This window comes from Alligator mississippiensis, chromosome 2, assembly GCF_030867095.1.
Source record: "Alligator mississippiensis isolate rAllMis1 chromosome 2, rAllMis1, whole genome shotgun sequence".
Taxonomy (NCBI): domain Eukaryota; kingdom Metazoa; phylum Chordata; order Crocodylia; family Alligatoridae; genus Alligator; species Alligator mississippiensis.
The window spans coordinates 3,024,732-3,044,758 of record NC_081825.1 but is presented as its reverse complement, the minus strand read 5'-3'; the positions used below and the strand labels follow the sequence as shown (position 1 = coordinate 3,044,758).

Genomic DNA, 20,027 nt, shown 5'->3' with positions numbered 1-20,027 from the left:
GTGTGTTTGAGAAGGCAGCGTGGCTCTCTGAGCACCTCGTGGGCCAATGCACCGCTCCAGGCAGGGCCTGTGCACTCCTAGCTGAGATGCAGCCACTGCTGGGGTGGAACGTAGGGAGGGCTAGTGGCGCATCGCTGAGCTGTGCAGCAGTTTGGGGCGGCGGGTGAAGGACTCCGGTGCATCCAGCTGGAAGCACCAGGGGGGTGGTGGGAGCTAGGGACGTTTGTACATGTTATCAGGTTTTTCTAGCTACAGATACTTTCTGGTTTTATTTTACTCTCGCGGTGTACAACGATGATTCCCCTTACTATTTTGCACATCGTACAGAATAGGATGGGCCTGGGGGTCGGGACTAGCAGCCCTGCTTTGCTACTCTCTGCCAGGAGCACAAGGAGTCAAGATTTTGATACCATTTCTTGTCAAAAACAGGCCATTCAGGAGTGCTGTATCCCCTTGCCTGATGCTGGGGCTGCACGGGCATTTTGTGCCCTAGCTTCTGCTGGGGAAGGGCTCTCACACCAGAACTAGATCTCCACCTAGCTCTAGCAGCCAGGTCTTGGCTCGTATCTCCCCTATGAGACCATGGGTCTGCACCGGGCCAGAACAAACAGTCCCGTCTCTGCCTGCATCATCTCCCAGGCCATCAGCAAAGGAAACAAGGGTAGAGGAGGCCGTCCAGAAAGAAAGGTGGGGAAAGGCAGCAAGGAGAAGAGGCAAGAGGAAAAGAGAGGGTCCACAAGAGGCTGGAAATCCCTGTGCTCCCTTTGCTGGCTGCAACCGCATGGCTTCGGGCACCTGGCCAGCCAGGCTGGCATCCAGGTGACCGCTGACTGAGGATGCCTGATGATGGTAGTGGGCAGAAACGACTCCAAGCTTTCAGAGTCCTCGGGACCTGGGTCCCAGGGGCTGCCCCAATGCAACACCCAGCAGCTTGTCTGTGCACGGAGCAACACCCACACTGCAACCCCCCAGCCGCCTGTGCCAGGGCAACACCCACACTGCAACCTCCCCAGCTGCCTGTGCCAGGGCAACACCCACATTGCAACCCCCCCAGCCGCCTGTGCCAGGGCAACACCCGCATTGCAACCCCCCCAGCCGCCTGTGCCAGGGCAACACCCACATTGCAACCCCCCAGCCGCCTGTGCCAGGGCAACACCCGCATTGCAACCCCCCAGCCACTTGTCCCCAGAGCAACACACAGCTCATTCCTCCTACAGCAGCCAGTGCCAGCAGCTTCACCAGGAGGTACAAATCCCCCCTGTTGCAGCACATCCCACAGCTCTCCCTCTTCCAGGACCTTCGCTGAGGATGGTCGCGGGAGTTTCAGGCTCAGAAAGCACTTGACCGGGGCTGAGGGCCGAGGCTCCCTGTTCTGGGGCTCGTGCCCGGCTAGTAGGGGTCAGAGGGAGCTGTCTTTGTAGCAGCTGGGGAGAGGTCTGCCCTCTTTAAGGTTTGGGGTGATCCAGGCCTTGGGGCTTATAAGGGAGCAGCAGGGAGCTGGGAGCCAGGGATGTGTGAGCAATACAACCGGGGGGCTCGGCAGCTAGAGATGGGGAAGTACCTGCAAAGGGGAGATGGACTGAGGTGCGGGGATGCTGCCTTCTTCTGTATCTGGGACCTCCTGGGGGTATATTAACACCCTTTGCAGCAGTAGGACCTTGCTTTACCTATTGCATATTCGGGTGTGATGCCTAGGGCTATGTCAGGTATGATTGTGTCATGCTACTGGGTTTTCTCTCGGCTGGTTTGGACAGGGCTGATCCTGCCTCATGCAGGGCTTGGACTGGATGTGACCTCTGCAGGTCCCTGCCAGGCCCACTTCCCTGTGATTCAATGGAGAGAGATGTGCACAGCGCAGTGCTAGCACACGAGCTGGCAGCAGTGTCGCGGTGCTAGTGCGGGGCTACGGCTGGGCTGCTCCTGCTTGGAGCAGGGCATTGGACTAGATGTGACCTCCTGAGGTCCCTTCCACCCTCATTTTCTACGATTTCTATCATTTCTATGATCCTCCTGGCAGAGGCAGGACTGTCCTCCACTGCCACGGTGCTGTACCGACAGGGTTGCACAGATCCTGGGACCCTCGGCGGTGCATGCGAGTCACATCTGAGCTGTACCATGCACAGGTTTCAGATGATAACTTTTTTACATGATGCACAATTAACGTGTGGACTTCATGGTCCTGGGACAGCCAGAGTCAGCAAGGAGCTGGACACATTCATGGATGTTCAATCTATTCGTGGCGATTAACCCTTTTAAAATACTATTAGGCAAACAGATTCACAAGAGAAACCCAGAGATTTCCTATACGGATCCACAGAATCCAAACCCTCCTGGGTGCCGCCGTGCTCTTTGCAAGGGAGGAAGGACTTTTCTGTAGTCGAGCAACGAGGGAAAGCCAAGAGAGGGCATGTCCCATCTCTGTGAGAGCCGGCAGTCACATTAGTAGATATGTGAACACCCTTTTATAGAAGCAGGACGTTGGCCGCACCAGCCCCCCTGCTTTCCCTGCTGCCTGGTGTTGTGTCAGGGGTGCGTGTGTGGCTTTGCTATGGGGCTAGTTTGTCTGGATGGTTTGGATGGCAACGATCCTACCTCAGGACTAGATATGACTGCCAGCCCCATCTCTCTGAGGTGCTGTGATGGTGCCTCTTCAGACAACCTGCTCCGACACCAGGTGCCTGAGCTAAACCGTGCGCTGACCCTCTGCCCTTGCTCCCCGCAGGCCGGCTTGGTGTCCCCCGAGACCCCGGAGCAGCTGTTAATTGCCCTGGAGCCAGAAGCCGCGTCCATCTACTGCAGGAAACTCCGGCTCCACCAGCTGATCGACCTCAGCTACAAACCGCTGGCAAATGGCCTGGCCCCCGACCGCTCCATCGACTCCAGCTTCAGGCAGGGTAAGAGACTGCAGAGCTGTGTCGATGCATCCTCTGGGCGCCTGGTGTGGAGGGGCCAGAGGCCACGGCAGTCCTCGGGGCTCTTCCCAATCCCTGATGAGTGCCTCTGCATTGCAACCCCCCGTGCGATGCATACCTGTGCTCAGAGCCCCCCAAAGCGATGGGTCCTCCCCCAGCCAGGTGCATTGGCTGGGCTGTGGGGAGCACTGCTGGAGCCGCAGAAGAGGCTGTGGCTCCAGGCAGAGGAGCCTGAGAGCCCTGCTGGTTCTCCAACCAGCCCTGGGGCAGGGAGCAGTGTCCACACAAGCCCTTCATTTTACACCCACTAACAGGACATGCTGCAGAGCAGCAATGACAAGTGATTCTCCTGAGGCATCGATAACTCGGGAGCATATTAAATACCAACTTCAGTCAGACTCTTTTAAGAGCGGCGAGTCCAGGGGGACCTCGACAAATTGGAGGATTGGACCAAAAAGAAAACTCCGGAGGTTCAACAAGGACAAGTGCAAAGTCCTGAGACCAAAAGGAAGCTAAAGCAGGGCTGATCTAAAGGACGTAGGATGTCTCTCATAACCCAGGGCTGCCTGCATGCAGGGAAAATGAAGGTATCCCCCATACAGGAAGGGATTGGTGAAGGATTAGGAGTAAAATGAGGGTGCTATCAGCACGGGTTGATGGAAAACGAGTCCCTTCAAACCAGCTTGGTACTTTGGGATGAGGTCGCGGGTTTGATGATGTCACATGATGTAATCGACTCTGACGTGCAAGTTCATGATGTCAACAGGAAGCAATTCAAATGGATCTTCCTGGGGTGCCTCGAGTGTGTATTAACAACCTTTGCAGCAGCTGGACCTTGGCTGCCATGGCCCCCCTGCTTTCCCTGCAGCAGGATGACAGTAATTTTATAAGATGATGGTTTGTCTGAGCTGGTTTGGACAGGACTGATCCTGCCTCAGGCTGGGGGTTGGACCAGATGAGCTCTGGAGGTCCCTCCAGCCCCACTTCTCTGTGCAATTCAACCTGCCCATGTTAAATGAAACTAAAACTGGCTCAACTCATCGGCTCTCAAAAAATTGTAAACAGGGAACCACAGCATGGGTGTTTCTCCTCCAGTCCCTGGAGGAAGCTGTTCTTGGTCCTATGCTAGATCACAGCCCCTGGGGACCTTTCCCCCAAAGAAGTATTATCAAGAGGGCTGGTAAGCGACCAAGACCCGCGAAGCAATAAGTGCACGATGCAGAGCGATCTCTTGTTAACCTCTTGAGCAACCTCTTGTTAACCTGGACGTGAGCAAAGATGTTTCAGTGCAAGTACGTGTGACATCTTGTACCTGGGAACAAAGAGCAGGGAGGGGAGGACGCGGTCTGGAAACACCGCAGGGGCTACAGGGGAAATCTGGCTGACCCGAAGCTCCCGGCATGGGGCTGTGGCCAAAAGCAGGTTTTCTGAACAGCCAGAAAAAACATGTTTGCTGTTAGAACAGGGAGGCCGTGGACTAGACAGCAGGGAAGTTGTGGACTCTGTCGTGGAGGGTGGTCAAGAAGAGGGTGGTCGGGGATGCTCTTGGTGCAGCGATGTCTGTGTCCTGCTGCGGGGCTGTCCCAGGCGTCTGGGCTGTGCTGGTTGCCCCCTTCTCCCCTTTCTGCCCCATGTGTCAGGGGGGGTTTAGGGTGCTGGGTGCTGCAGCCCAGGCTGGGGATGGGGCTGGGCTGTGCCAATGTTCCTGTTGGCACCAACCCCGCAGGGTCCTGGCTGGAGGGTCTTGCTCAGGGTTAGACTAATGCTACACTGGAGGCAGGAAGGGATTTCCGCCCTGCTCAGACTGGTCTGCACTGGTGGGTTTTGCCTTCTGCTGCAGCGGGGGCACGGCCTCTGCTTGGGGTCTCTGGAGTGTATATTTAACCCTCTTTGCAGCAGTAGAAAGTTGGCAGCCGCGATCCCCTTGTTTTCCCTGCAGCAGGGTCGGGGGTGATGCCTGGAGCTGTAGTTCAGCTAAGAGGTTGGGCAATTCATTTGACTGGCCTGGTTTGTATGGCAATGATCCTGCCTCGGGCAGGGGTTAGACTAGATCTGACCCTAACATCTATGAATCATCTATGAATCTAGATGTGACCTCTGCAGGTCCCTGCCAGGCCCATGGCTCTGTGGCCCCATTCCCATGGCTCTGTGGCCCCTGCATCTCTAGGAATCCTTGCAAGCCCGCGTATGATCTCTAGTGAGGCTGTCAAATACGCATGTTTGGCTCTGAAGTGCCATATCTGGAAGTGGTATCCATGCTTCCAACAGGACATTATAAAAGGGTAGAGAAGAGTCATGAAAAACGATTGAAGCATTGGAAAGCAAATGTGGAGGGGCTCTTTCCAGCCAACTTGTCAGGGAAGGGGGTTCCCTGATTACAGCGGTAGGAGAAGGATGAAGACAGACCTCGAGGGCTCTTCAGTCCAGAGGCTGGGAGCTCCTCGTGAGGCCCATGGAGCATTTGTACACGCCACAAAATGTCCTGTTTATGCCACTGCAACTGCGCGTGTGTTTGCACGAGCGGCTGGGAGAGTAAATCAGCCCTGAAGCAAAGGAGGAGGGCGGTGGTGGAGTCTGCTTCACCAGCAACTTGAACTCCAGACTGCACCGGAGCCTATCTACTAGACAAACATCCCAACAGGAATTAAGCGACGGAAGCCTTCAGGCTCGCGATACCCTGGAGGTCGGGCGGCATTATCCCAATGCTCCCTTCTGACCTTTGTAATCTCAGGATTGTCAGCACCAAACGACATCGCGGCAGCCGCCTCTGGGATGTGACTTCTGAGAGACCGCTGAGAGCCGCAATCATCCCACGCTGGGTCAGAGCAGCGTGCGGGCAAGCACCTGAGCGATCCAGACCCCTGTTGTGTGCAGGCAGACACAAGGCACAGTCCTCACCTTGAAGGGCTTTTGCTTTAATTTGGGATGGATGCAATGAGGGAGTGCAGCAGTGAAATGGGGACGAGGGAGGCTAATAATGAGAAGGCAGCGTGGGGGCCCACAGGACATAGCACCGTATTTAAGTGGCTATATGCTAACAAGGTGAACAGCAAAGCTGCCACATCCTGGGTTAGACCCCGAGTCCGTCGCGCCCCGTCTCCAGTGTCTCACAGCCGCTGGAGGAAGAGCCAGTGGGTCTGAGCACGGTTTTCCCCTGTTCCTCTCCCCCTTGCAGCCTCCAGCACTGAGGGTCCCGGCAGGTCTGATGCAGAGGCCGTGCCCCTCACTCCCTGCCGAGTGACCGATGCCCCTTTCCTCCAAACACGTGTCCGAGCCCTGGTGAATCCGGCTGAGCTCCCAGCTCCCACATCTGGGGGCCACGAGTCCATGCCACGCTGGGGGAAGAAGAACTTCCTCGTGTGAGTTTTAAACTGACGGCCTGCTGGTTTCATGCCGTGACCCCTCGTTCTTGTCTGGTGAGAGACAGGCAGTAATAAATCCCTAGTGAATTTCTCTTCCCCATTTAGTACATTTGTAAACCCTCCTCCTGTTCCCCCTCCGGCATCTATGCTGCCCAGGCCTGGCCTCTGCAGTCTCCTGCTAGGGAAGCCCCTCCATAGCCCTCCTCATCCTTGTACCCTTCTCTGCTTCTGCTGTTTGGTGGGAGCTTCGCTTTGCAATGTGCCCGATGCGAGTTGTGGCACGGGCACATGCGTGTGCATGCGTGTGAGGGAGCTCCCTGCAAAGTGCATAACCCAACTCCGCTCCCTCTGGCTTTTCTCCAGCCTCTTTATCCCATCTTGGCTGCATCCCCACAGACCCCCCAGCAGGAGGGTCCTGGGGGTTGATTCTGGCAGGGCTTTGCAGAGTGGGGGGCGTGGGGAGCTGGGGGGCTCGTTGGGAGAGTAGGGGCCGGGGTGGGCAAGGGGAGGCCCCTGAGGGGGAGGCTGGGACATGGGAAAAGGCAGGGCTGGTGCCTGCTGCAGAAACTTTGCTGTGGCCAGATCCTGAATGGAGCTGAGCACCTGCTGTCTGCAGCAGCCCCACGGCTCCAAGGAGATGATGCGGTTTGTAAAGCTCAGCCCTGCCTTTGCAGCAGGCCCAGGTCAGCCAGGCCTTCAGGGTGGGCTGTCCCCGGGCCCCCTCCCAGGGCCCTCCTTCCTGAGCCCTTCTCACATCCAGAGTTGCTGGGGGCGGGCAAGACATTGTAGCCGGGGAACAACGGAGCATGTATGTGTGCATGCATGTGCATGTGCTTGTGTGCATATGTGCATATGCATGTATTTGCATGCGTGCATATGCATGTGTGCACGATTTTGTGTGTGCATGCATATGCGTGCGCATGCATGTATGTGTGTGAGTAAATGCACATAAATATATGTACATGTGTGTGTTTATGTGCATATGCATGTGCGTGTATATGTGTGTGCGTGTGTATGCATTCATGTGTGCATGTGTGTGCATGTGTGTGTGCGTGCGTGCGCTCACAGGGAAGGGGGCCTCTTCCAAAGCAGCGAGCCGTAGCCCCCGCCCCCGGACACAGCCGTGTTTCCTGAGCTGGCCAAGGCGGGTCAGAGGCTTCCCATGTACGAGGTGGGGGGGTGGCAAAGTCCCAGTTCCTGCTCCAAAGGCAGCCGCCCACCCCATGTGGTCTGCATTAGGACGTCGTGCGCGCCCGGCTCCTCCGCCCGCAGGGATCTCCACAGCCCACGGCAGCTCCATGGCTGGATCCTGCTTGCAGATCCAGGGCAGCCTCTGGCTTCTCCGCTGCATTCAGGCTGAGGGCAGCGGGGGCTGGATGTGGCTGGCGGTCCCGTGGGAGGTAGGATGGAGCTGGAGCAGGTCACGATCCCCCCACATACCCTGGCTGTGACAGACGCTACCCCAGGCCCTGCAGACCCCGAGCCCTGTTGTCACCAGTTTCTCAGCCCCTGGCCTGCTCCATCTGACCTCCGTGGCCTTACCAATGATCCGATGATCTCCAAGCGTGTGCTTATGTTGGCTTGCTTCTCCCTCTTTTGCTTCCCGAGGACGGATGGCATCACAAGCCAGCCGCCCCTGCCTGGGAGATGTGAGTATTAGCCATGCCACAGAGTGCCCTTATGGCCTTAGGCAAGTCCCTTGACATACATCTCTGTGAAAGGGCGACAAAGCCCTTCCTGGCTGCCCAGCCTTGCCAGGAGGAGACGATTGTCCGTGCCCCTGACAAGAATCGTGGCCGCCGTCGGGGTAGATAGAACAATCCCCTCGCTGCTCCTGATGGGGAAACTGAGGCAGAGAGCAGAGAAGCAGCAGGTCCATGGGCGAGCAGGGGATAGACGTCCAGGATTGCCCTAGCCAGTGCTGTCCCTGCCCTACTACCCATCCAGGGAGCTTCCAGAGTGGGGTTTGACCCCCAGGCTGGAGGAGCAGACCCCCTGCCCTTCCCAGAGCCCTGCACCCCTTTGTCATAGCCCATGTCTGGGCCGTCCGCGTTGCATGCAGCTGTCTGTCGGCGCCTCCCCAGCGCTCCTCCCCGGAGGTCCCCAGCCCCCCTGCTTTCTTGGTCCCCTTCCCTTCCCATCTCAACCCTCCCTGCTGCCTCAGCTAAAACGGGGCCTTGGATCTCGTCTCTTTGCAGACTTGAGGTCACCCACGGCTCCACATGAGCTCACATCTCGCGGCTTTGGCTTGGCCGGCCTTCTCTGTACACGGTTGTGCTTCCACCCCCACACACGCCCAGCCCTTCCACACCAGCCCCGTGCCAACGCTTGCTTTTCCGAAGCAGCCCCCCTACACAACCCGGCATAGCCGGGGGACCTCTCGGCTGAGATCGGCAACCAGCCCAGAGCCCAGCTTCCTTGCATGGCAGCCCAGCTCGAAACCCCAGAAGCCAGAGGGAAAAGAGTTTGTTGCTACTGTTGTGCCGGCTCTGATACCGTCCGCGTGTGCGGGCTGTCCGCCTGCGGCCCTCGATCTCCGGGGAGGTTCCTACGTGGGGGACGCCGGTCCGGCTGGGTCCCCGTGGGAGATCTGGCTTGGAGCAGGATGGGCAGCAAAGTGTGACGGCAATGCCAGCTCTTTGGCTGGTGCGGACCGGGCGAGGAGCCCCGGAGCCACAGCCCAGGCTGGAGATGGGACTAGGCTCCTGCTGACACCAACCCCGCAGGGTCCTGGCTGGAGGGTCTTGCTCAGGGTCAGACAGATGCTAAATTAGGGTCAGGCATGGTTCAGACTTGGGGCTTTTGCCTTCCTCTGCAGTGGGGGCACTGCTTGTTGAGCATCTCTGAACAGCACCAGGACATTGGCAGCCGCGGTCCCCCTGTGTCCCCGGGGCAGGGACAGGGGTGACTGTGTTGTGTTGGACACGGGGTTTGTCTGGGCTGGTTTGGAAGGGGCTGATCCTGCCTCAGGGAGAGCTTCAACTGGATGTGACCCCCCACGTCTCTGTCGTTCTCTGAATGGCAATGGGGCGCAGGGCTGCCCTGGGACCCAGCATGGAGAAGCCTCATCGGTAAGGGCCCGATCCTGCTCTAGGGGCCTTTTCTGCAGAGGCGCTGAGCATGGGAGCTGCTGGTGCTTTGCACATCTCTGGATCAGGGTCCCTGGGAGCTGCCGAGAGGCCTCGGGGAAGGCTCCTGTTGCCCCCACCCCATTCACGCCTCTCCCCTCTGCTCTCTCCTCGCAGCCCGGGAGCAGCTCCGGCGTTCCCGCCACAGCAGGACCTTCCTGGTGGAGTCGGGCGTGGGCGAGCTGTGGTCTGAGATGCAGGCAGGTAGGAACAGGAAGGGTGGGGGGACCTCAGTGCTCCCCTCTGGGGGTGGGACACAGAGTTGAGGCACTGCAGCGTCTAGGAGTCATGGCCAAGGCCACGGAGGCAGTCTGTGGCAGAGGGGGCACGAAACTTGAGGGCACACGGGCCCCAAATCCCGCGCAGAGGGTGCCCTGGTCCTTACCCCCGCTGACACTCTGTTGACTGTTGACCCTTTGGGGATTTCTAGGCCATAGCAAGTACTGCATCCTGCCACGGATCCATCTCCCCGGGGATCTCGCCTGCCCACAGTCCCTTGCACCAAGCGGGAGGGGATCAGGGCATAGACAGGTAGTGGGGCCTGCCTTCAGGACCGACTAGAGCCCAGTCCAAAGGAAAGCCCCCCTGCTCCCCCCCCAGCGCTGCACTGGGGTCATTCATTGTACACCCAGTTTTGCAAGGCGGGGGGGGGTGTGCAGGACAGGATCTCCCAAGCTCAGGGCCACGTGAGGGCTCTCGAATGCAATGCAATGCATGCACATGACTGCGCCCCCCCAACCCCCACCCCTTGCTGGTTGCAGGTGACCGCTATATAGTGGCCGACTGTGGGGGAGGGACGGTGGATCTCACCGTGCACCAGATCGAGCAGCCGCAGGGGACCCTCAAGGAGCTCTACAAAGCCTCAGGTAAGACGCATCCTGCCCCTTTCCCCCCTTTCCCATCTCCCCGCATTGCCCTGGCTGGCTCCTGCCCCTCGGCTTGCAGCAGCCATTGATCGCCCTTTGCTTCTTAAAGCAGTACCGTAATTTAGCATGTACCACACCCCCCAAATAGGAGCTGCACTTCGTTTTTAAAAGGCAGAACAAAGAAAATAAGAGCTTCCCTTAAAGCTGGAAGGTCCTGGCGAGAGGATCTTGCCCTTGCGCTCAGGCTCAGACCGATGCTGAATTGGGGATTTCCCCTTGCTCAGACTGGTCCGCACTGGAGGGTTTTGCCTTCCTCTGCATTGGGGGCACGGCCTGGGCCTGGGGTCTCTGGGGCACCCGTTAATCCCCTTTGCAGCAGCAGGACGGTGGCAGCCTGCTCCTCATGCTCCTCCCTGTGGAAACCTCTCAGCTTTCACTTGGCTTCCCTACCCCAGGCTTTTGCAGTAGAAATGGCCATGACCATATTTCCTCACTTATAAGGTACACCCGTTTCCAGCAGCTGATTTTGGGAGGCAGGGGAGTGCATACTGTATGCAATACAATATGGTAACGCTAAGGGAACAGGAGCAAAGTGTCCCCGGAGGCTGCCCAGTTCATTGCCCCCCAAGTTTACATGGGGCATTGGCGTATAGATGGGCTCCGGTGGGGGTTTGGTAGCTTGGGGGATGGTGGGGAAGATGCTAGTAGGGGACACAGGGCGGTGATGCTGCTGTCGGGGGGCTGAGGTGAGGGGGAGGGCTGGGGACAGTCTGGAGTTGCTAAGCCTGTCTCTGGAGCCAAGGTCAAGGCTTGGAGGGGTCTCATAGGCGATCAGAGCCATTGAACTTACACCTCCAGCTGCACCCAACTGGCCATGGTGGGGTATCTCAGGTGTGCCCCCCACCCACCCAAGCACTGGGGCATCAGCCCTTCGCTGTGCAAGGCAAGATCATAACCAACCCTCCAAGCCCTGCTGCCAGGCCCTGCCAGCCCAGCCCAGCCCAGCCCAGCCCCCCAGACACATGGATCAGAAAAGGGGGTTAGGGGCATTGCACTTGGTTTGGCTTTGCAAGCCCATGCAAAACAGCCAAGAGGGGCCAAAAAGAGCAGGACAAAGCTCCCCGATCCCCAGCCTGGTCCAGCACATAGCTCCCCGATCCCTGGTCCAGACAAAGCTCCCCGATCCCCAGCCTGGTCCAGCACATACGTTTCAGCAACCCTGGATCTCCCCGGACGAATCCTGCAGCCAGCAGTGCCATCTGCTGACCGTCTGGATACCAACCAGCCAGCCTAGACCAGCCACGCTCGCATTGCTTCATGGCTGGGATGCTCAACCGGGGTCCACAGCAGCTCCAAGAGGCCTTGGGAGCCTTTCAGGAGAGCGGCTGCGTGTTAGCACTGGTAACTTTGCAAACACAAGTCACGAGATAACCCCGGGGATGCCAAAGCATCCCCACTGCTGCTTTGAGTCTCCAAGAGTTGCTGAGACAGGGCCTTGAAACCAAATGCATGCATGCCCCAGGGGTTGAGTGAATATGGGACCCTATCCCCAGCCAGCCCCGGGACTCTGGACCAGACCCCCCTCCCACGTCTAGCAGCCGGTGGGAAGGGATCAGGCTTGGATGGGCAGCACCGGGGCCAGGCTGATGGGGGTCAGCGGGGTGGGGGTGCAGGTCAGGACACCCCCTGGCATGGGCACACCTCACCCCTGACAGCCCCGTGTGTCGCAGGTGGCCCCTACGGCGCGGTGGGTGTGGACTTGGCCTTCGAGCAGCTGCTGTGCCAGATCTTCGGGGAGGATTTCATTGCTACCTTCAAGGCCAAGCGCCCGGCTGCCTGGGTGGACCTGACCATCGCCTTCGAGGCGCGCAAGCGGGCGGCCGCCCCGTCCCGCGCCAACCCCCTCAACGTCTCCCTGCCCTTCTCCTTCATCGACTTCTACCGCAAGCACCGGGGCCAGAACGTGGAGACCGCGCTCAAGAAGAGCAGGTGTGGCCAGGCGGGCCCAATCTGGGGGTGGGCTGGGCTGGGCTGGGCTGGGCTGGGGACGCCCTGCTCCCTGGGCGGGGGTCTCTCTGGGAAGCCACGCAGGTCTCCGGGGGGCAGCACTGGGGGGGGGGGGAGGCAAGCTGCTGACCTGACTCCCACCCCCATTCAGTGTGAACCTGGTGAAGTGGTCGTCCCAGGGGATGCTACGGGTGTCCGCGGAGGCCATGAACGAGCTCTTCCAGCCGACCATCAGCCAGATCATCAACCACATTGGTGAGTGCAAGGGCAGGCCGTGGACACGAGGGGTAATTACCCTTTCTGGGGGCTGAGGGTAATTGCTAGTACCCACCCAGGCCGTGCATCCATCCAGGACCAGCACAGGGCTCACTGCGAGGCATGCATTTGCATTTCAGTGGCTCCCTGCAGCAACGACTGGGGGGATTCGCCTGGCGAGGGGGTATTGCACCCCCCACCCCGGCCTGACCTGCCTCTCTCCCCCCAGACGCCCTCATGAAGAAGCCCGAAGTGGACGGCATCAAGTTCCTGTTCCTGGTGGGGGGCTTTGCCGAGTCGGCCATGCTGCAGCACGCGGTGCAGACGGCCTTTGGCGCCACGTGCCGCGTGATCATCCCGCAGGACGTGGGGCTGACCATCCTCAAGGGCGCCGTGCTCTTCGGCCTCGACCCCACCATTGTACGGGTGCGCCGCTCGCCCCTGACCTACGGCGTGGGCGTGCTCAACAAGTTTGTGGAGGGCAAGCACCCCCGGGAGAAGCTGCTGGTGAAGGAGGGCAAGAATTGGTGCACCGACATCTTCGAGAAATTCGTGGCCGTCGACCAGTCCGTGGCCCTGGGAGAAGTGGTGCAACGCAGCTACTGCCCAGCCCGGGCCGGGCAGCGGAAGATCATCATCAATGTCTACTGCAGCGCCACGGACGACGTGGTCTACATCACCGACCCGGGCGTGCGCAAATGCGGCACCATCAGTCTGGAGCTGGACGCGGTGGAGGATGGGGGGTCCCCCTCCCCGCGGAGCCGCCGCGAGATCCGCGCCAGCATGCAATTTGGGGACACGGAGATCAAGGTCACGGCCATGGACGTCAGGACCGCCAAGACCGTTCGGGCCTCCATCGACTTCCTGTCCAACTGAGCCCCGGGGGAGCAGGGACGACCTGGGGCATCCCGATAGTGGCTCCCACCCCCAGCCCCAACCTGGCAGCCAGTGACTGCATCCTGGGGGGTTTATCACTGCAGGACCGAGCTGCTCCCACCCTCCGGGGGCTGGAAACATCCCTTCGTGGACTTGCAAAGGTGGGCAAGCCGTGGGGAGCCCACTGCGACCTTGGTGGGAGCTGGAGGGGTGGTCTGCTCCAGACCTGCTGCATCTTAACACACCCAAATCCATCTCAGGGGTCTCAGCCTCTGGATGCAGATCAGCAAGGGGCATGCTGAGGTGGGAATGACCCTTGCCAAGATCCCATGAGCTTTGGACCCACAGCACTGTCCCTCCTGCTACCCTGGGCATGGACAGACTGACATCTTGGATGATCGGGAGAGATGCAGCCCCAAGCCCAAAGAGATCTCCTCTACCCTCCCCAAGCACGAGCGGGTGGTCCTGCTTTGAGCAGGGGGTTGGACTAGATGCCCACTGGAGGTCCCTTTCCACCCTCCTCATCTATGAGTCTATAAGTGTCGTGGGCTTCGTGTCTATAAGTGTTGTGGGCTTGTTGCATCGTGGAGACATCGCCCCGGAGCAGCAGGCTCGCGTCCCCAGTGCCGGGCCATTGCAGCCACAGCGAGGTGCTTCCAGTGGGACCCAGTTGCATGTCTGGGGCCAGGGATTGCAGCAAACCCAGGGATGCTCTGATCCCTCTCCACCCTATGGATGTTTGCTGGGGCCCAGGGTCTCACCCGAGGACTGCAAATACCAGATACCCACGGACTGCAGCTGGGTCGTGCCCATCTATGAGCATGGCTCCCCCCACTATCCCTGCGAGGGGCAACAGGCTCAGAGCCATGTCCTGGGGGGGGGGCTGCCCAATGCCTCCCTAGGAAAACCACTTTGCTGGCCTGTGGCTACTCAAACGAACACGCCGTGAATTAAGAGCCGGCCACTTCTTCCCTAGACAGACAGCACTCAGCGAGGCGAGAGGATGACGAACTGAAATGACGCCTGAATCCCCACTGGCAGATAGCAGCAATAAATATATCTATATATATTTTTTTTTGTAAGCCCCCAAATTTTTATTTTTCTATATTGCCTGCCGATGTGCGGCGCGCAAGAGCCCCGGGCGGTGTGGTGGGGTCCCCGGGTGGCATGGCATTTATAACCTGTTGAAGTACAGCATGAGAAGCGATGGAAGTCAAAATAAACTATGATATCCTCCCGCAGAGCCGGGCAGGGTGGTGTGCTTTGCAGGGGCAGGGAGGACTGGGTTTTTTCATCTTGAGGGTTGGGCCTTTCACCTGGAATAGGGTCCTCAACCAGCCAGTGTCTTAGTCCTGCTGCAAAATTGGAGGGGGATCCCGTCTTGATGAAGAGGGGCTTGGGTGGGGGCCCCGATATAGAAGAGGCTCAGATCCACACAGCAAAGGGGAAGACAGTCGAGGGCTTTGCGTACACGTGCAGCTTGGGTTGTGTTATGCATGGTCTCCGTTGAGACTCCAGTCTTGTCCCATGACCCTGGAGTAGCTTTTACAGCCCCCATGTCCCTCCATGGGTTGACTGTCTTGTTTTGGTCTCTTCAACCCACCTTTGCCTCTCAATAGTGTCCTTCCTTTCTCATTGTATTAAAATGACTTTATTCCCTTCTGTTTAGTACCTCTGCCCGTCCATCCCCAGCCTCTGACCCAAGTAGACCAAGGAAAAGCACTTGCCTCCATGAACGAGTTAGTCTCATAGGGTCCTAGAAAGGTGAGGGACCGGGAGCATCACAGGGCCGTGTCGCAGCCCCGCACCACGCTGCACAAGCAGCCCCGAGAAGCTGATGTCCGGGTGGACGAGGTCCGGCAGCTTGGAGGAGGAAACGGGCCGCTGGGTCCTACCTACGAGATGCATGGCCTCCCAGGAGCATCGTAGGATCAGAGGAGAGGCAGGCTGGAAGGGACCTCACGGGGTCACATCCAGTCCAGCCTCTGCTCAAGGCAGGAGCAGCCCTGGCTAAACCAGCCCAGCCAAGGGTGTGCCTAACCTGCTCCTGGGATGGAGACCACCACGTCTCTAGGGGCCTGTTCCAGTGCTCGGCCCCCACCAGTCACAGTCATTCCCCAGGCTGTATCGGTGCCTGCAGTTATTCCATCCCAAATGCAGGACTTTGCACTTGTCCTTGCTGAATTTTGTCTGGTCGACTGCAATGAAATGGCTTCTTCGTCCATTTAAAGCCAAGCAGGAACATTACAGATTGCAAGTTATGCCACTTCCACCCCTTAGCCAAGCAGTTGGCACTGGGGCAGGGCCCTGGGGCACAGCCAGGGTTCGAGTGGTTTTTCTCTCGCAGGGTGGGGAGCGGGTCACCTCAGGCCCAGGGCAATGGATAAAAGACATATTGGAAGAGAGCAGATAGCAATAGCATTCCCAATGCTTTCAGGACATGCCCGTATCGACCAGGACAGGCCTGGCTCTAGCCTATCCTGAGCCCATCACCCGGGTATCTGTGCACTTTGCTGCAAGATAAATGTCCAGAAGCCACAGTGGGTGCAGGAGGGAGAAAGGCTTTACTAAGCCTTCAGCCTGATGCCTTCAAACCCTAGAAAACCAACACAGCAGCTGGGGCGGTTACAACCCACAGCTAGTCCTCATTGGCTCCTGCCTCCATCTGCTGTCACTCATCCCCTCTTGGCTTTGGGGCAAGGATCATCTCGCTGCCTGCATCTGTACAGCGCCGAGCACAGCCGGGTCCTGGTGCACTACAAGGGTTCCCAGATGCAGATAATTCAATAATGAGCGTTGCCCGCAGGTAGCTGCAAGAGGCTATCTAGGTAGCAATGCAACATTTGCAGTGAAGTCAGGCTAGAAAGGACCTCATTATGCAAAATTAAAAAAAAATAAAATCAACTTTTAAATATTTGTTTTTCCCCAATGGAGAGAGGAAGAAAAAAAAAGCCCCAACTTCGTGACAGCGGCCCCGGGGCTGACCAGAGACAGAAAAGCTGAGGCCTGGACTGTTTTGACCCAAGTTTATTCTTCTGCTTTATAGATTTTTATTTTTTGTCTTTTTTTTTTTTTTTTTAAAGAAACCCCACACATACGCACACACACACACGCACACACTTATATAGAGGCACATAAATCTTCCTGTTGCTTTCCAAACCAAACTGCTTCTCTGGTCCTGGTACCATGTGTCTTTAAAAAAAAAAAACCCAAACAACAACCAAAAAAACCAAAAAACAACCAACACAAAAACACAAGACGACATTTAAGAAAAAGAAAAGTCAGGTTGGGATTTTTAGAGGAGTCATAGATTCATCGATTGTCGAGTCGGAAGGGACCACAGTGGATCATCGTGTCCGACCCCCTGTCCGGGCAGGAAAGAGGACCGAGGTCGGATGACCCCAGCCAGGTGACTATCTAGCCTCCTCTTGAAGACCTCCAAGCTAGGTGATAGCACCACCGCTCTTGGAAGCCCATTCCAGATCCTGGCCACCCTTACTGTGACAAATTTCTTCCTAATATCTAACCTAATTCCCCTCTCAACTAGTTTACACCCGTTATTCCTAGGGTATCAGGTATCCGACTCCCACTGGTACCAAGTGCCTAATTCCCTTAGGCTTCATCCTCCTAGCAAAATCCCACCCTGAGATGCATGCTGTTTTCAAGGGGGTCTGCCCGGCGGCGTCTGGGGGCGTGGAACGTAGCCTTGCGGGACAGTTTCTGGTCTCGGTTGCAGCAGTGAGCAGGGAGTCGGTCTGGAGCCAGCTCATCCAAAGCTCGAGCGGGGCAGGGGTGCAGCCGGGACCAGAATCCAGCCCCGAGCCGTCAGCCGGGCTGCGGGAGAGCTCACGGAGAATGATACACAACAAAATGAAATGGCAGCAGCAGCAGAAAGAGCGCACGAGAGAGAACAGGCACTGCTCCTAAACGGTCCCTAGTCAAGACACGGTATGGCTTGCAACAAGTCCTGGCTCCTGTGTTTCCTGGAGGCGGCAGACACCCAGCTGGGGGAAAGCCCTCTGCGACCAAACACCAGTGATTCATCCGAGCACACGCACAGCTACAGGGACCACCCGCTGGGTTTGCTCTACCACAGCCCACCCCCTGGGCACGGCAGCCAGAAAGGAAATACTAATGATACCAGAGGCTTTGCTTTTCTTACATATATATGTCAGACTGTTGCAGCTGCCATTATACATATCTACAGAGGTATATAGATAAATCTAAGTCTATCAATAGATAGATAGATAGATAGATAGATAGATAGATAGATAGATAGATAGATAGAAGTAATGTGATAGAAGTAATAAGATTGATAGAGAGAGACAGAGAGAGAGAGAGCTGTATTTGTACATATATTCGTACGTGCATACATAGAAATTATGCGATAGAACAAAGTAATATGATAGATAGATAGATAGATAGATAGATAGATAGATAGATAGATAGAAGTAATGTGATAGACAGAAGTAATGAGATAGATAGATAGATAGATAGATAGATAGATAGATAGATAGATAGATAGATAGATAGATAGAAGTAATGTGATAGACAGAAGTAATGAGATAGATAGATAGATAGATAGATAGATAGATAGATAGATAGATAGATAGATAGATAGATAGAAGTAATGTGATAGACAGAAGTAATGAGATAGATAGATAGATAGATAGATAGATAGATAGATAGATAGATAGATAGATAGATAGATAGATAGATAGATAGATAGATAGAAGTAATGTGATAGACAGAAGTAATGAGATAGATAGATAGATAGATAGATAGATAGATAGATAGATAGATAGATAGATAGATAGATAGATAGATAGATAGATAGATAGATAGATAAAAGTAATGTGATAGACTGAAGTAATAAGAAAGAAAGAAAAGGCAGTAATGTGATAGACCAAACTATTACAATAGACAAACAGATAAAAGTAATGTGGTAGATTGAAGTAATATAACTGATTGATAGATAGATGTCTATCTAGATATATCTAGATCTATAGCTATATCTATACCTATAGATAGATAGATATCTCTAGATATATCTAGATCTATAGCTATATCTATAGATCTATATATTTCTATCTCTCTCTCGTTATACATGCAGTTAGCTAGCTAGCTAGCTGTATAAATATCAATATCTAGATAGATAGATATAATGGCAGTTGTAGAAACCTGGCACATGTATGTACCAAGCAGGCCACATGTGACATGGAGTTGTCCAAGAAGAGGCTCCTTTGCTCTACAGGCTTTGCTTTTCTTACATATATATATATATATATATATATATAGCCATGGAAACCTAGCATGCGTGTATGCCAAGCCGGGCACGTGTGACACAGATGGCCGGAGAGGAGGACTGAACGACCCACCCTGTGTGACAAGATAAGACGCTGATAGACAGGAGGCATGTACATGGCAGGCACCCAGAGAGCGAAGTTTTAAGGCTGAAAAGAAACCCCTGCCAGTCTGAGGTCTGACCCCAGCCCCCGTGGCCTTTAAAAGTCCCCTTCCAGCGGCCTCTGGTGTGTGTTGGGTGCAGAGGGACCAGCGCAGCGCCCAGACCTCCCAGCACAAGCTCCATGGGTGACAACCAGCCGCGCGCAGGCAGAGCCCTGCCGCTGGTCCCCACCGGGTCTGTGTTCCCAATGCAAGCTTAAATTTCCAAACGAAAAAGGACCGGGGGGTTGGGGGGCGGGGAGGGGGTCTGGCCGCGGCTAGTCGAACCCGTGCCAGTCGCTCTGCTCCGAGTCGTACTCCAGCTCGGCCCCGATGCACCGCACGCCTTCCAGCAGCATGGGCGTGCCGTGGTGACGATCTGCAAGACAGAAGGGAGATCACTCTGCAAGTGATGCTGCTGTTAATACAGCCCCGGATGCAACCGGCTTTCCTTGCACACCATTGCCTCCTATTCAGCTTATGCAACACAGCTCTGCAAGTCAGCCCACTGCGCCCATTGCTCAGTGAACAGCAGCAAGGCCCGGGAGCCCCAGAGAGGAGCTCAGGGAACCAGGTGCCTTCCAGACACCTCATAAGTTCCTGCTCCCAGGTGCTTACCACATACAGAGACGAGACACAGGAAACGAGAGTGAGTCGGACACACCTCGGGTCCCAACGCAAGTCAGCAGAGAGCATCTCACTTCCTAGTCTGCTGCCTTGTCCCTGTACCTCGCTGCCTCCAGCCATGCACGGAGAACCAGGCTAAGGTGGAGAGCACGAGGTCCAGTTTCAGTCTCCTTTAATGGATCTTAAAAATGGTCCAGAGAAGGGAGACCAAAATAATCGGGCCTGGAGCAATCACCAGAGAGACTGAAAAGACCAGGACTCTTCAGTTTGGAAAGGAGAAGGCTGAGGGGGACTAGCTAAGTGGTACATGCAATCCTGAAGGATGTGGACCAAGGCAACAGGGACCTGTTGTTCCCCAAGTCCCAAACCACTAGAACCAGGGGGCACGGCTGAAATGAGCAGGTAACAGGTTTATAACTAATAAGAAAGTGGGGTTTTTTAAGCAATTTGTGGAATTTGTTGTACTGGGATGAGGTGGAGGCAGACAGCACAGCCAGGGTCGGCAAGGGGCCGGACGCATTCACTGGAGATGTTTCCTCTGGCATCTCT

General features: G+C 56.3%; 2 protein-coding genes across 5 annotated transcripts in view; one reads left to right on the top strand and one right to left on the bottom strand.

Moving 5' to 3' along the window:
• The window catches only part of HSPA12B (heat shock protein family A (Hsp70) member 12B), a 37,722-nt gene extending 23,075 nt beyond the window's left edge, over positions 1-14,647 (top strand). For both annotated transcript variants that reach the window (XM_014600979.3, XM_014600978.3), the window contains exons 8-13: positions 2,723-2,894; positions 9,520-9,606; positions 10,164-10,268; positions 11,999-12,257; positions 12,427-12,530; positions 12,760-14,647. In XM_014600979.3, the coding sequence (XP_014456465.1) occupies positions 2,723-2,894; positions 9,520-9,606; positions 10,164-10,268; positions 11,999-12,257; positions 12,427-12,530; positions 12,760-13,406 (1,374 nt within the window). In that variant the 3' untranslated portion in view covers positions 13,407-14,647. The remainder of the gene's footprint in view (positions 1-2,722; positions 2,895-9,519; positions 9,607-10,163; positions 10,269-11,998; positions 12,258-12,426; positions 12,531-12,759) is intronic.
• Positions 14,648-16,417: 1,770 nt separating this feature from the next.
• Positions 16,418-20,027, bottom strand: part of ADISSP (adipose secreted signaling protein) — a 73,818-nt gene continuing 70,208 nt past the window's right edge. For all 3 annotated transcript variants that reach the window (XM_014600981.3, XM_019498416.2, XM_059721404.1), the window contains one exon: positions 16,418-19,230. In XM_014600981.3, the coding sequence (XP_014456467.1) occupies positions 19,130-19,230 (101 nt within the window). In that variant the 3' untranslated portion in view covers positions 16,418-19,129. The remainder of the gene's footprint in view (positions 19,231-20,027) is intronic.